This window comes from Equus asinus, chromosome 10, assembly GCF_041296235.1.
Source record: "Equus asinus isolate D_3611 breed Donkey chromosome 10, EquAss-T2T_v2, whole genome shotgun sequence".
Lineage (NCBI taxonomy): Eukaryota > Metazoa > Chordata > Mammalia > Perissodactyla > Equidae > Equus > Equus asinus.
The window spans coordinates 55,286,515-55,301,644 of NC_091799.1; the positions used below are offsets into that span (position 1 = coordinate 55,286,515).

The window sequence follows — 15,130 nt, forward strand, 5'->3', positions numbered from 1 at the left end:
GCCCAAGCTAAGGTGGACAATTCTGGGATACAGGGACAGAGACTAAGTTGATGGCAGAATGCTTTAGAGATCTCAAAGCAGAAAGAACGGTTTTCTCCTTATATCATGCTCTTCCTGTGGACCCCCTCAATTCTAATGGGGACAGGCAAGACCCCCAGAGGCTGCAAGGGGCCACAAATCTTTCCCAGCTCACTCTCAGAACTCCTCAGTCTGTGCCCCTAAAGAATCAGCCTCAGGCAGATGGTGCATCTCCGTTCCGTCCTTGTTACTCTGCTGCACTGGGCAGTGAGGCCTGAGAGCGCCCTCATCTTTTCCACCCTTAACACCCATACCACCACGGACGAGATAGCAGTCCACAGAGTTTACCAGGGATATGCAGTAAAAATAGAAAAATGTCCATTAAAAAAACCCACAACCTGAGATGACTGAAGACCCAGATTTCCGCTCCCCATCCGACTCTCTCTGGAGTGCTTAGAGATGACCCCAAACACCAGGCCCTGGGGCAGGCAGAGCTGTTGCCTAGGAAGGGCTGGCAGTGGTGCCGTGCCACATCAGACTGAGGGTCCGCCTTTCAGTCTGTCCCGCAGATTGGGTAGGGCCAGGTGCATCCAGAAGTGGTGAGGTGCTGCGATCTGTTGCTTGCTGCACCCCGCTGAAGTCTGAGGTTGGCTAAAGGGTGGAGTCCATCAGGGGGTGGCCATTTTCAGGAAGCATGATGCGAGTGCTAGGGCCTGTCCGGGTGGAGGGTGTGTAGCTGGCAGACTCGTGGGTGGACCGGCGGAGGCAAAGACAGCAGAGGAGGCGGCGGAAGGTGCGACGCATCTCAGCATCACGGCACGAGTACACTACAGCGTTGACCAGTGAGTTGGCCTCAGCTAACAATAGGAGATACTTCTCCACAGCTAGAACATTGCAGGACTTGCAGCCCAGACCATCCAGGAGCAGTACCACCTGGCCCGGCGTCCAGCAGACCACGAATGCCCCTGTGGGATGGAGCCTGAAGTGAGAGGGGCTAACCGTTGGGGGGCCCAGCACCCACAGCTCTGAGCTCAGGGCTGGAGGCGTCTCCAGGGCTCGGGCAACAGCTGTGCAGTTTGCGGGGTAAGAGCTTCCTGTCTGGCTGCCTGGGCAGTGTGATGGGGCAGAACTGCTAAGAGGGGACACCTTTCTCTGATTTGTCTGCCAGAAGGGACACCTTTTCTAACTGGTACAAGGTGCCCAGGGCCCTGGACATTTCTACATGGACGTTTGTTCTATGGGGGAAGGAGGTCACCGTGGGACAGGCTGGTTATTTGAGGGGGAGGGGATCTTTGGGAAGAGTCGCTCTTTGTTCTTGGAGGCAGGGGTGGGTATCCCATGACGAGAGGATCTTACTCCCTCCCCCACTCAGATCATCCTACTTTCAACGGCCAGAGTGAACAAACACACTACTCTCTGCTAAAAATCCTTAAGGGCTTCCCGCGGAACTCAGAACAAAATCTGACTCCTGTCTGTGTCTTTTGAGGCTGTGCTGACCTCTCCTGTGCATGGGCCAGCCACGCCCGCCTCCTCTCTTTTTTGAAGTTGCTGCCCGGGGCTTTCACTTTCTGTTCCCTCTGCTTGGAACTCTTTTCCCTTCCCCAGCATGTAGGTCTCTGCTCAGATATCACCTCCTTGGAGAACACTGCCCACCCAAACCATCCCCTCCCATCACACTCTATCAGGTCCCTGGGAGTTGGGGCAAGTGGGCTCCCACTCACCCAGGATGATGACAACAGTCTTGACCAGGTTGAGTGTGGTCTCGCGGTAGCGGGGGTGGCAGCTGACATGCTCTGCCATGCGCTGCACTCGCCGCCGCACGTAGAAGAAGATGCGAGTGTAGACAGCCACCATGAGCAGGAATACAAGCAGGCTGGACAGGGCCCAGACGGCCAGGTAGGAGCGGCTGAGCAGGGGGGCCATGCGTGAGCAGCTGTCCAGAGCACAGAGGCAGTGCCAGGAGTGGGCAGGCAGCAGCCCCAGGCCCAGCGCGGCCACCCACACGCCCACGATGAGCATGACCACCCGGCCGCGGGGAAGACGACTGTGCAGCTGGACGGCCATCACGCTGCGGTGCCGCTCCACGGCAATGGCCAGCAGTGTGGCCACCGATGCTGTTAGGCTCGTGTCCAGCAGGCCCTGCCGCAGGAACCAGCCCTCAAGTGAGAGCCGGGCTGTGCGAGGGCCTGTGTGGAACATGAGGAAAAGGTAGGCCACTCCAGCAAAGAGGTCAGCTGCAGCCAGGTTGCCGAGCAGGTAGTAAATGGGCTGATGGAAGCGGCGGTTGGAGGCGATGGCTGCAATGACCAGCAGGTTGGTCAGCAGCACCAGCACGCTGACTGTCAGCCCCAGCGCCACCACAACTACATCCTTGGGCCGCCAGTGGGAGCTGAGCTCCTTGCCACTGTTGTTGTAGAAGAAGCTGATGGTCTCGTTGTAGTAGCACTGGCCCATGGTTACCATCTGGGGGCACAACCGGAGAGGTCAGTGTGGGTGGTGGTTGTTGGAAGAACACAGAAAGGGGCAGCACAGAAAGGAGCAGCAGCCAGAGGGGAGGGTCTCAAACTCAGATACCTGGGGCAAAGTGGTCATAGTGGGGACCAGGGTGACCTGGAAAAGCAGGCGGGATGGGGGAGTGGGGGGGGGGGGGGGTGTTGTTTGGGCACAGCTGTTGCTTATTTACTAATAAGATTCCTACAAAGACATCTCCCAAACCTTTTTGCCCACCCGCTGCCAATCTGTGACACGTGTGTGTTGGGAGGGTTTAGGGCAAGACAAGTAGGGGCGTGAGCTGTGAAAGTAGGTGAGGGAGGGTCGGTTTGGTGCTGGGGTCAGTGCAGGGAGCAGAGCCGAGGGGGCGTGTGTGCGCAAGGTGGGACCATTGCTGGGACCCTGAATGGGGTCAGTGCTGGGCCATGGAGGTGACCGGGGCGACCAGAGTGGGCAGCGGGCTTTGGGCGCGATTGAGCCCAAAGCGGGTGGGACGGAGGAGCCTGGCGGCCTCCGGGACAAAAGGGGCGGTCAGGGAGGCGGCGGCTGGCGGGCCTCCCGGCGCCCCCAGGCTGTGGGAGGAGCAGTGGGATAGGAGGAGGAGACAGCACCCGGGCCCCGCGGGCACGTGCCGCGCCCTGCCCGGGACCCGCACCCACCCGCCCCGTCCGTGCCGCCTCACCTGGGCCACCCGTCACGCCGCAGAGCCGGCAGCCTCGTGGGGGGTTGGGGCGCGCCCAAGACCCATGGCTCGGCGACCGCGGCTAGAGCGAAGGAACGTCCCGGTGCGCCGGCGCGGGCGACGGAGAGAGCGCGGGAGGAGGGGTCCTGCCCACAGCGCCCCGCCCTAGCCCGGGCCACAGCGCCCCGCCCCCGCCACCTGGGGAGTCCCGCCCCTACTACCTGGGGACCCCAGCCTCCGCGGCCGTGGCGAGGACAGGGTCGCCCGGAACCGCAGCCCCCCCCATTTCCTCCTCGCCTGGCGGCCCCTCGTCTCCCCTCTCCACTTCCGGCGCGGGACCCCCATCCCAGTCCCCGCGCACCTCACGCGCCCGCAGTCTTGGGCCTCCGAGGGGCTGAGTCCCTCGCGGCCGAGAATCCGTCCGTGACCTCGCGCCGCCGGGGCGCAGCTCGGGGTGGTCTCAGGGTACGCACCCCCGCCCCACCCCACCCGCCCGCTCCTCGCGGCCAATCCGCCGCGATGTTCCAAGCCACGCCCTGATCCGACCCGGCTCCCACCGCAGGGACCCCAGCCCCGCCTCGGCTTCCCCAGCCTGGAGCTACTGTGCGCCTCGGCCTCCTTGCCCCGCGGACCCCTCTGGCTCCAGCTGACAGTCTGGCCGGCCACACTCAAGTTGCTTGCAATCCCGCCCCCGCACCCTGCCCCTGGCAGCGCTGCCCCTTGCCAGGCCCAGGCCTGTGGCGGCCCTGGGCTCCCACGGCGGGAGCACACAGTCCCATTGTCTCAGTTATCTGCACTTTGTTACATTTGTTTGATTGTGCAGGTCTGGATCGGAGACACGGAACTCCGGGAGGGCTGAGCCAGCGTGACTCAGCCTGGTGCCTGGACTGCCTGTATGTAGGTGCTCAGGGGTATTTGGGGATGCACGGGGGCCTTGGTTTCCCTGGTGGGGCCAGAGGATGCTGCCCTCACCGACCTCTCCCCTGTCACCCTTCCCTGGCAAAGAAAGACATTCAAGGGTATAAAGGACACACAGTTTATTCAGAGGCCATCAGACCCCAGGCACCACCAGGATGTGCCTCCTGAGCTGGTCACTTGGGGTCAGCTAGAAGCAGGTGGAGATGGGGGTGTGTCCACAACCAAAGTAGCAAAAGGCACCCCTGTTCCAGGGGTCAGAGACTAGGGTGGACCCCAAGGATCCTGTGACCTGTATTGACCCTGAGTATTGACCCTGAGTATTGACCCTGAGTGACCTCTGATCCTGAGTGGCCCTGAGGCTTGGTAGCGACCTGTGTTCAGTGGGGGAAATCCTGGTACATTGCCCCAAAAAGGGTTTTAGTCTTCCCCCAGGCTGTGTAGTCTTTCCTTATAGGAACTCTCCAGAACCTCCAACATTGAACTCCTGGGGAGAAGTGGATCCATCTTCTCAGTCCTTGGCCCCTTGGTCAGAGTGCTGGGATGGTCAGAGATGGTCCTCGACTTCCTCAGGTTGGGGGTCCCGGCTGCAGGTGGCCTTGGGCACAGCCTCGCTGTGCATCTTGGAGAGGAGCCGGGCTGTCTCCTGGGTGATCTCAAAATGCTTGGGCAGCGGGGTGCGGCGCAGGGGGCTGCCCTCAGGGGAGGCGGCGGCAGGGCCAGGCCCCCGCCTCCGCAAGCTTCCTTGGGGCACTGATGTGTCAGGGGTCTCTTCGCACAATTTGGAAGCCACCAGCGCCAAGCTGGACAGTTGGTGGGTGACAGGCCGCACGCCCCCCCGGGGATACTTCACTGGCTGGCGGCTGAAGTGGCCACGGGACTGTGTTCCCAGGGATGAGTCCTCAGGGCCTTGGCTGGGCGCTGTGGGATGGGATGGTCAATGCTGAGCCACCCTAAGTGCTCTGGATATCCCCCAGGGAGTCTCTCTCAGCCAAGCTACCCTGGGGCAGGGGCACCCCCAGAATTCCTTTGCTACTCCCTAACACACTCACCTTCCCTTCCTTCATCTTTGGTGTCTTCGGCCACTTCCTCTCTCTGGTCACTCTGCGGAGTTGGTATCTGTAAGAAGAAACCCAAGACCAAGACCCCAACAATAAAATCCCAGTTCTTCAAGACACTTGGAGAGCTGAAGGTTTGTTCCTAGATATATAAAAGTTTCTTTGCAGTTTTGGTGTCTAGGAAGAAACAATGCCCTTCACTGTGTACTGCTTGTCCCCCTGTGCAGAGAAGCATCATTAATCTTGATTGTGGGCTCCGGGAGGACAGCAGACGGCCAGCCCAGGGAGCCATCTGCGAATTAGGACCTGGTGAACTACCCATCTCCATCCTGCTCTGCTCTCTGCAACATTACGCCCGATTTTTAGCTGTAGATTCTCACTGTTCTTCCTTTAGCTAAACGTTAACGGCAGCTGGATTTCTTTGTTAAGTGTCAGACATTGTAAGTGTCCTGAGCACTTCCCGAGCCATTCCAGTTCTCAGAGTCCCACAGCTCACCGTGCCCCTTTCCCAGGTCTGGGCTGCTGTGGGGGAGGTCTGTCCTGTCAGGAATGGTGGGTGTAGCAGGATCTGAGGGATGGCAAAGCCCCCTTTGGAAGACTCATCTGTACATGGTTTTCAATAACAGTATCTATGTTTTAGGGCTGTGGTGAGGAGGACAGGAAGCCTATAAAGCGCCTGTGCATAGGAGATATGCGGTCAATGGCTGCCGCTAGACCCTTCTTTGGCCTCACTTCCTACCATCTTCCCTTCACTCATTCATTTATAGTGCGGGGTTGTGCCCTGAACACACCAGGCATGCTCCCACCAAAGGGCCTTTGCACTGGCCGTTCTCTTTGCCTGGAACTCTTCCCCTGATTTCTACCTGGCTTCCTGCTCCCTCACATCCTTCCAATCTTAGCTCAAAAACCACCTTCCCCATGAGACTCACCCACACCATTCTATTTACTGCTACAAACTGCCTTCCACCTCTCACCTTGGTGCCCTCGAGGTCCCTTAATTTATGCTACTTTCTTTTCTCTATTATTCTTGTCACCTTGTAATATCCTATGTAATTGATTCTGTATCATATTTCTTGTTTGTTGTTGATTTCTTTCCCACTAGAATGCAGGCACCAAGAAGATGGGTTCTTTGAATATTCTGCTCACTGATGGATCTGTAAGGCCTAGAACAATGCTTGACACATAGTAGGTGTTCAAAAATATTCTGTTGAAGGAATGCACGATCACCCACGTTGTTACCTCTGCAAGGCTGGACCCTGCCATTCCTCCCTTATTACCCACCACTCCATTCCTCACTTTTCCTTCCAAAACAAGCGCAGGGTAAATAAGGAAGGGAGGGAGGGAATAAAGGAGAAATTTTTAGAGAGAGGAAGGCAGGCAGACAGGAGAGAGAGAATTAAATGGAGAGAAGGCTTTCCCCATGTCAGTGGACCCAGCAGGTTCCTACCTTGCGGGGCATGGCCTCAGGATGCTTCTCCAGGGTACCGTGGGGCTCAGGGTCTGGGTCAGGGTCTGAGGTAAGGGCTGGGGGCAGGGGCTCTAGGGCAAGATGTGGGGGTGGTGGCTGGGGGCTGGTTGTGAGGGGCCCAGGGGCTGGGCTGGGGTCTTGGGGTGCAGGCTGGGTGGCCAGGGGGAGTTCATCCATCCCGAAGATCTGCTCGTAGTACACAATGAGGAGCTCCACAAGCTGGGCCTGGTGCCCAGAGTCCAGCAGGCAGGTGACAGGGCCGGCCCCCACTGCTCCTGGACCATCTGGCGGCCGCAGCAGTGTCGGCCCAAACACAATGCCCAGGTTGTTGGCAGACATCTTGTTTTCTTCAAACTGTGCAGCCACCCTAGGGACAGTGTAAGGAGAAGGGTCAGGGCATGGAGTGCATAGTCACTGGTCATTGAGTAGGACCTGCAGGCCAGGCTAGTGGCAACTTGCCCAAGTCTTGGTCATTGTTTGAGACCAGCAGCCACATGCCCGGCGATGGAGGTCAGGCGTCAGCACCCAGAGTTAGGAATCAAAAGGTATTAAAGTTCAGAGCTCAGAAAACACATGCAAAGGTTAGTCTCGGGGTCAGTCTCAGGGGTCAGTAGTCACAGATCAGGGGAAGGGGTCACAGATTTGTGCCTCAGGTCAGAAGTCACATTTCATGGTCAAGGACAGTGCACACCTGAACAGATGGGCCACCAGGTGCCGCAGGGTGTTGTAGTTAGAGTCAGGCAGCTGCACCAAGAGGGTCTTCAGCGAGCGGATAACCTCAGGGCTGGGGCTGGGGGTCCTGGGGTCGAGCCCAGGTTCTGCATGCAGGGTCTTAGCCAGAGAGATGAAGGCGTCGTAGAGGTGGAAGGGGACCACGGGGTCAGTGAGCTGGCGGTGGAATGGTGGGGGGACAAGGGTGTGGGTGGGCTGCAGAGGGTCCTCAGCCTGAGCCCGCCCGGCCCCTGCCCCCTGAGCTTCTGAGCACTCACCTCCTGGAGGAATCGCTTAAGGACACTCGAGACATCGTGAGGCGAGTTCCCGGACAGGTCCACCAATGCTCGGCCATTCTCTAAAGCCTGGCACAGCCGCTCCACGCGGACCCGAGACCCGCTGACCCGATAGATGCCCTGTAGGGCAGGGGCAGGAAATGGACACCTGACTTGCAATCTGGCCATCGAGAGGGCGGGTCACTACTGGGGATGGTCAAGGGTCAAGGGTCAAAGCAGCACCTGCACACCCAGGGCGCGCTGTTCTATCTCAGCTGTGCACCTGGTGATCACAAAGGGTACCTCCTCCGGGAAGTCTCTGGGCAGCTGCAAGAAGTCGACCCCAAAGAGGGGGGTCCGGGCTGGGAGCCGCCTGTGTCCACAGAGGATCAGCAGAGTCTCGAGGCAGCGCTTGTGGCAGGTCAGAAAGCACTAGGGGGAAGGTCACAGGTCAGAGAGGTCACTGGGGGTCATCAGGGAAGAGAAGGTCGTAGGGATCCTCAGGGGACTAGGGGCTCATAGGAGATCATCAGATCAGGGCAGGTCCCAGGGGCAGGAGGGTTGTGGGGATCTCAGGTCAGGGAGGTGGCTGGGGTCAGGGACGTCAGTGGGACATCAGTGAGGGTCAGCCAAGGTTGTTGGGTCATCAGCCCAGGCCACACCTCCTCGCACTCTGTCCCGCTGACCATGAAGGCCTCACACTCTCGGCACTTGGCTGGACCGCGCAGCCGTCGCAGCCGATGGGTCTGGGCCGCACTGGACAGTGTCCACTTCCTGAAGGGGCTGCCTGTCCCGTTCTCCAGCCCATCTCCAAGGTCTGCGGGGAGACAGGGTCAGGGATGCCTGGTCCAACCCCAACCCCACCCTGCCTGCTTCTAGCCTCACCAGGATCTCGCTCCTCAAAGTCGTCTGAGGACTCGGTGCCTGTGGACGAGACCTTCATCAGCCGTCTTGTGCCAGAGCCTGCAGAGAGTCAGAGACGTCAGGGATCATAGGGGTCATAGGGAGGCTCCAAGGCTAAGGGGACATTTCCAATTTTCAGGCCTTCTAGCATCACCCACAGATGCCCTTGTGGAAAGGGTCAGAGGTCAAGAAGGAGGTCAGAGAGGTCAGAGGTTAGGGGTTAGAGAATTGGTCAGCAACCTTGGGGGGGTTGGTTCAGAAGAGAGTGGGTCAGAGGTTGAGAAAATAGAACAGGGGTGTGGGGTAGGTCAAAAGTCAAAGGACAGATTAGAGATTGAGGGTTAAAGGCTGGCCAGGGGCTGGAGGATGGTCAGAGATTGGGAGGGTGTCAGGGTGAGGTGCTGGTCCCACCTGGGCTGGAAGTAGGAGAGTCCAGGGACCGAGACTCACTGCCACCTCCCACGCTGTCCACATCACTCCCTGGAGTGGGGCCAGGAGTCCCTAGGAGGGGACAAGTGAATTAGGACGACCCCCTGCACGGCCACCATTCCCGCCCATCCCTCACTGCACTCACCCTGCCAGCCAGTGCCTGCGTCCTCCCAAGGGCCTGGCTCAGCCACAGTCTCATCCAGCTGCGGAGGCAGGGGGCCAGAGAGCTTCTTTCTTGTGTCCAGAGGGGAGGTAAAAGGAGAAGTTTGAGGGCTCTGATAACCAGGAAATTGGGTAGGAGTGACAGCACCCAGGCATCCCATCTAAGACCCAGCTCCAAGTACTTGGGTCTGCAAGCCCTGATGCCCATGAGCATCAGACCCCAGTGCAGTAAGCCCCAAGTTCTGACTCTCCCAGGGCTGGGACAACTCCTCCAAAATGAGAGCCCTGGGTACTAAATTACAAGCATCAAGACTTTGAGTTCTCTCACCCCGAGGACTCAGCCCCACTGTGCCAACAGCCTGGCACCGCGTCTCCGGGGCTCCTTCCCACCCTGCTCCCAGGGGCCCACCTGTGCATTGTGGGCACGAACTCCTGGAAAGAGAAGGCAGGCGGCGGGGGCGGTGGGGCCTCCGGCTGAAGGGTCCGCACGAACTCCTGGTAGCGCTGGCCGGGCTCGAAGGGTTTGCAGCACTCGGCCAGGGTGGCAAAAGTGCGGGGGCCTCGCTCCGCCTGAGCCCCACGCAGCCCAAACAGCCCCAGGGTCACCTGCGGGGCGGAGACAGCCTGTGAGAGAGGCTCCAGGCCAGACTCTGGTGGGACCTGACTCTGAGAGACTCGATGGTGGTCAGGATTGGGGGCGGGACCGGGCAGTGGGCGTGGGCGGTCCATCTGAGCCGGGGTCACGGTGGGAGCTGGGTCGGGTCTTCCCGCAGGACCCCAAGGGGGTGGGTCCGAGACGGGAGGTGAGGTCAGAGGCTGGGAGCGAGAACTGGCTGTCTAGGGAGATGGAGCGAGTCCTGGTTCCCTGGAGGCAGTTTAGGGGCAGAGGGCGCTCAGTGGGGAAGAGTCTCACCCGCCTCAGCACTTCGTCCCCCTGCAGCACCAGCTTGCGCACGTGCGACACGATCCGCCGCTTGGCGGCCTCCAGGTCTTGCTGCCGCGCATTGGCCTCGCGGACGCAGGCCTGGTACAGCGCCTCCGCCTCCTGCGCCTGGGGAAATCGAGGCCGGGGCGCGTGTGGGAGAGAGCGTGGGGCGGGGGCGGAGCACCGAAGCGCTGGGTGGGGCACGAGGCTGCATCTCCACCTTGGCCTGGGCCTCCTCTCTCGAGCGCCGCCGCCGCTCCTGTTGCTTGCTGGGTCCCAGCGAGGCTTGGGGGGTCATGTCCTCGGGGGACGCCTGGGAGCGCACTCGCAGGTCCTCGCTGCGCTGCACGTACTGGAGCTGGGCCCTCCGCAGCGCCTGCACAGCCTCGTTCTAGGGGCGGCGGAGGGACGCAGTCAGCGTGCTTTCCTCTCTTCCCCCAGCCCACCCCGCCTTCCCCTGCTCGGCCTCACCATCCGCTTCTGCTCTTTCAGCCACTGCTCCTTGAACTCTTTCCGCCACTTCTCAATCTCAGTCCGTTTGGCGGCCAGAGGCTGGCAAGGATGGGGGATAGGGATGCTGCCTCAGGGCCACTTGGTCCCTCCATTCCCCGTGGCCACATGCCTTTCACCCTCTGAACCCTCTTCTGGGTCTGCACTCTCCCTGGGGGTCTTTTCACTCAGACCTGTTCTCTCCCACCCTGGTCTCTCTCTCCCCACAAAGAGTCTTAGTGGTCACCTCATCCTTTCTGCTGGGACCCAGAGATGCCAAGGCTCTCTTCCTGGGAACACTCAGCACCTCGCCCCGCACCAGGCAAACAAACAAAAGCAGTTTTGCAATTGTACAGGAAGCCTGGTTTGAATCTCTGCTGGGTAACCTTAGGTAAGTTCCTCAGCATCCCTGGGCCTCAGCTTCCTCATCAGCAAAATGGTGCTGCTGATTGTAACTTGCCTTCCTCCTGGGTAGTTATGAACGGAATGACGCGTGAAGGACAGCAGCGTCCCCTCACCTGGTAGTAGTCTCTCTTCTGCTGGGCCACCGTCTCCATGGCTATGGTTCCCAGGTTGAGGTCATGCTCCAGAAACAGGGTGTAGACGTATTGCAGTGGCATGTGGCTCTGGGAGGGGGAGTGTTGGAGGATGCTGAGGATTTAGAGGGGCCTGGCCAGGGTTCTGGAGGACTTGGGCTCTGGGGGGGTCTGGTCATGGCTACCTGCTGGTGGATGGACACCTTGCCAGCCTCGGCGATCTTCATGATGCTTTTGGCAAACTCCAGCTCTAGGGGGAGACAGCAGGGGTCTGAGTCTGTCCTGGGTGTGGGTGCTGCTTGGGGCCTGGGGCCAGCCAGTTGGGGACCTCACCGTAGCTCGCTCTCTTCTCGGTCCAGGCCAGCAGCTCCTTGGCATAGCGGCTCCAGGTCTTGGCATACTCCAGGGCCGCATCCACACCCCCCTTGGTCCGAATGAGCCGCAAGTCCAGTTCCTCCCCTGGGGCAGACGGGTAGACCTCTGACCTCTGACCCCTGACCTCCTGTGGAAGCCTTCCCTGAGCCCCCAGACCAGTAGCCCCTATTTACACCCTATGGCTCCCCAAAACACCCCTTTGTAGATTTGTACACAATTGTCCATCCAGACTGAGGGCAGGTACTCAGATCTGTTGTGTGCACCACCATGTCCCTGGTGCACAGAACAGGCAGTTGGTGATGTCCGGTCAAGGGAAGGCTTCCTTTCTGCCCCCACCCCTCTGGCGTCAAAGCCCCCCTACCTGTGAGGGGTGCAGGACCTTCTGAGGAGGGGCCACTCCAGTGGCTGGTTTCGCTAGTCTGAGGGGAGGGAGACAGCAGTTCAGGAGCAAGCAGGACAGGCGCCCACCTCCGTACAGCCCCTTCTCCCGGAGGTTCCCTCCTCCCTGCCCCTTTGGCCCTGCCCCTCACCACAGTGGCTGTGGGGGTCTTGTCAGGCTCTGGGTCTCCTGAGAGCACAGGGTCTCCAACCAGCATCTCAAAGGTCCTGGGAGGTAAGGGTGTCAGGATGCCTCTCTCCACCCAGTCTGTCCCACTCAGGGGTGCTGGGGACCCCAGGATAGTTTGGGGGATGCTGCTGGATGTCACCTCTGTGACATCTCTTGTGTCTGGAAGGTCTGAGGGATGGGGTTTTGGAGGGAAACCAGGTGAGACTTTTTATGGGACTTGAGACACTTTGAAGGGTCTGAGGTAAGTTTGGGGCTAATAGAGTGGGATTATAGGGATCTCAAATGTTTTAAGAGGTCACAAGAAGGATATGTGGGGGTTCTAGGACCACTTTGGGGATTTCCAGTGGATTTGAAAAGTTGAATTTTGGGATTATTCAGGTGTTTTGGAGGGGCCCATCTTAGACTTCTCAGGTTATTAGGTAAGTGGGTCCAGATGTTGCAGGTTCCTAATGGGGCTCCAGGCACCTAAATGATTACGGCTTTGGGGTATCCTAGCAGGATTTGGGGGTGACCCTGGCTCAGACTCACACATTCCCCAGTGAGATCTCGAGGTTGTCCAGGCTCCGGAAGATGTCACTGTACCTCTTCCTGCTCTCAGGAGCTGGGGTTAGCCCTGGGGGAGTGGAGTGTCACATGGACCAACCAAAGCCTCCCTCCACCCACGAAGCCTCACCTCAGCCTGGCTGTTTGGAGGGTAGGGAGAGAGAGAGAGACAGAAAGAAGGGGGAGAGAGAGTGTTCTGGCCCCCTGGCCCATGGGGAGTGCGGGATGGGGACAGGTGTCTGAACCGGGATGGAGGGAGTGGGCTTGAATGGGGCCAACTCAGGGCAGGCAGATAGACTCAGGCACAACCCAACAAAGAGACAGCTGCTGAGAGGAGCAGGGACACCCACACATGCTCCAGCCCAGAAGAAAAGTGACAAAACAGATGCCCCAGATGCAGCCACAATGTCTTCAGGGAGACAGCCCGCTGGACAACGGAACCACATGGACCTCAGGCCAGACAGATGGAAGTACAGACTGGCACAGAGCCTGGGGCAGAAGCACGCACGGGGAGACTGCAACCACGAGGGATATAAAGGCCGAATGACACTCAACATGCACAGCGGAGACACAAAGACAGCCGGAAACAGAAGTCGGACCTTGCCACATTTCTGCTGCAGCCCCCTTCTAGGGAGCCCAGATCAGCACTGCTCCCTCCCCGGGCTATGGAGGAGCCGGGTGGGGATCCTGCCGCGTCGCCCCTCTCCATCAGCGGTCCTGACACCCTGCCCCCATCACAAATATCAGAAGCAGAAGCGGCCACTTCCCCTTCCTGGGCCCCCTCCCCCAGGCATCCGGGGTGAAGACTCCAAAGGGGGAGGGGGTCAAGGACTGGTGCCCCGGGTCCCTCTCGGCTCGGGGTTCCCCACAGTGGAGGATCTCTCCATCCTCCCCATTCAGGAACTCCTCTCCGGTTCTCTGGACGGAGAGAGGTAGGCAGGGCCCCTCGATGTAGGAAGTGGGGTACGGTCGGGGGAGGCCACTCTCGCATCCCGTATCCCGGACCGCCTACCCGGCTCTGCTGCATCCATGGCCCGGCCCGGGAATCGCTCGGCGGGGACGGGGCTGGGATGGGATCGCGCGCCGCCGGGGCCCGGCCCCGATTTCCTGCCTTGGCGGCCGCCGCCCGGGTTCCGCGTCGCCCCGCCCAGCGGAGGCCCCGCCCCGAGTCGACCACGCCCCGCCGCGGAGGAGGCCGGGCCCGTGGCCAAGCCTCGGCCTGCCGGCCCCCGCCAAGGCCCAGGAAACGAGGACCACGCCTCCTGCCGGAGCAGCGGTAGATGGGGCTTGCGTGGACGCGGATGCCGCAGGACTCCATACTGGCGAAGGTTCCCCCCCCCCAGATCTTTGCGCGACCCCAGAGCCCCAGCACACTACCCCCTCAGTGACCCCTTACAGTTCACCTGGCTCCGGGAGCCTGTCCCCGAACCTTCCACTCTGTGACGCCCTTGCCCAGGGAACTCTTTGACCCCTGACCCATGCCGTCCCGACTGGGGCCACGGAGCCCCCTGGTGGAGGCCTGATATCTTGCCCGATTCCAGCTGTATCTGGAGTCCCCTAACGCTCTGGGCTGGAGACCCCTGGCCTGGGGTACCCCCAGTGACCCTCAAAGCTGGATCAGGCTCTTCAGGTCCTGATTACAGCACAGCCAGAAGTGCCCCTGATGCCTCTCTCAGGCACAGGGCAGAGACGCCAGCCCTGAACCTCCCAAGAATCATCCCCAGCAAACGCCAAGTCCAGAGTGCTCTCCTGGGGGTGACCTGAAATTGTCTCAAGGATTCCACATGACCACAGTAGCCTGTGTGCTGGGTGGGGTCTGGCACCTCTACTGCTCTAGACTTAGCTGGTCCTGGCCCCTTCCTGGCTTCGGCTCCCAAAACTTTCCTTGGGCTGCGGGCCACACTGCACCCAATGGGGAAGCTAGACAGGGGGAAGGGTGGGAAATGGTTAAGAACTCCCCAAAGTGGATTGGCAGGGAGGGGGAGATTGTCTAGAAGCCTGGGCCTGGGTCCCCTGGTCTGAGGTGGTCACATGCAGCTTATCAAAGTTATAAAAATGTCCCCACACCTTGCACTCAGTGGAATTTCTGGCTGGAAATAAACACTTCATGTTTATAACTTTGCTTCCTAAAATTTTTGCCTGGTGAGAAGGCAAATCTCCCACCGGCCGTGACTCTCAGCTCTCATGCTGTGTATTCTGCAATTCCTGAGTTGTTAGTGAGAACCCTTTAACAGGAAGGACAGCGTCAGTACGAGGGCCCAGCCAGGCCGCCAGGTCAAAGACATGAGATGGCGACGGCACCTGCGGGCTGCCAAGACCTGAGTATGACCTGAGCCAGTATTTGTAATGATGTGGATTGAACTCCGTCTCATCTAAGGCACTCTGAGAGGAAAACATGCTATTATTTTGTGTATTATTAAAAAGAGAAAAATGCCATCGATCCTAAGACTTCTTCCAGTGCCTGATGTTAAAATGTGAAGCTGAAATCACAGAAATATGGGAGTGCTTGTTAAACTAGGAAATATGCAAAGCTCCCTGGGCTCGGAGCTTAGCCTGTCCAAGTGCTGAATGCATTCCAGATGG

At 59.5% G+C, this 15,130-nt stretch overlaps 2 protein-coding genes across 6 annotated transcripts; both read right to left on the reverse strand.

Moving 5' to 3' along the window:
- Positions 1-244: 244 nt before the first annotated feature.
- Positions 245-3,474, reverse strand: LPAR2 (lysophosphatidic acid receptor 2). The gene is made up of 3 exons (XM_014832244.3): positions 3,191-3,474; positions 1,740-2,481; positions 245-983 (listed from the first exon to the last, which is right to left on the reverse strand). Exons 2-3 carry the CDS (start codon positions 2,479-2,481, stop codon positions 670-672), a joined length of 1,056 nt encoding a protein of 351 aa, XP_014687730.1. The 5' UTR covers positions 3,191-3,474; the 3' UTR covers positions 245-669.
- A 738-nt stretch (positions 3,475-4,212) lies between these two features.
- Positions 4,213-13,713, reverse strand: GMIP (GEM interacting protein). Of its 5 annotated transcripts, XM_044772916.2 has the most exons (22): positions 13,560-13,698; positions 13,147-13,272; positions 12,533-12,617; positions 11,967-12,042; positions 11,798-11,855; positions 11,395-11,520; positions 11,247-11,311; positions 11,044-11,151; positions 10,508-10,588; positions 10,257-10,427; positions 10,025-10,162; positions 9,521-9,717; positions 9,095-9,183; positions 8,932-9,021; positions 8,503-8,580; positions 8,280-8,434; positions 7,861-8,049; positions 7,621-7,758; positions 7,323-7,519; positions 6,611-6,998; positions 5,158-5,224; positions 4,213-5,026 (listed from the first exon to the last, which is right to left on the reverse strand). In XM_044772916.2, exons 2-22 carry the CDS (start codon positions 13,154-13,156, stop codon positions 4,653-4,655), a joined length of 2,880 nt encoding a protein of 959 aa, XP_044628851.1. In that variant the 5' UTR covers positions 13,157-13,272; positions 13,560-13,698; the 3' UTR covers positions 4,213-4,652. The 5 variants fall into 5 exon arrangements, with proteins under 5 accessions (XP_044628851.1, XP_044628843.1, XP_044628839.1 ...); XM_044772908.2 differs by lacking the exon at positions 13,147-13,272 and having other exon boundaries at positions 13,560-13,713; XM_044772904.2 differs by lacking the exon at positions 13,147-13,272 and having other exon boundaries at positions 11,967-12,172; positions 13,560-13,684.
- Between the last annotated feature and the right edge of the window lie 1,417 nt (positions 13,714-15,130).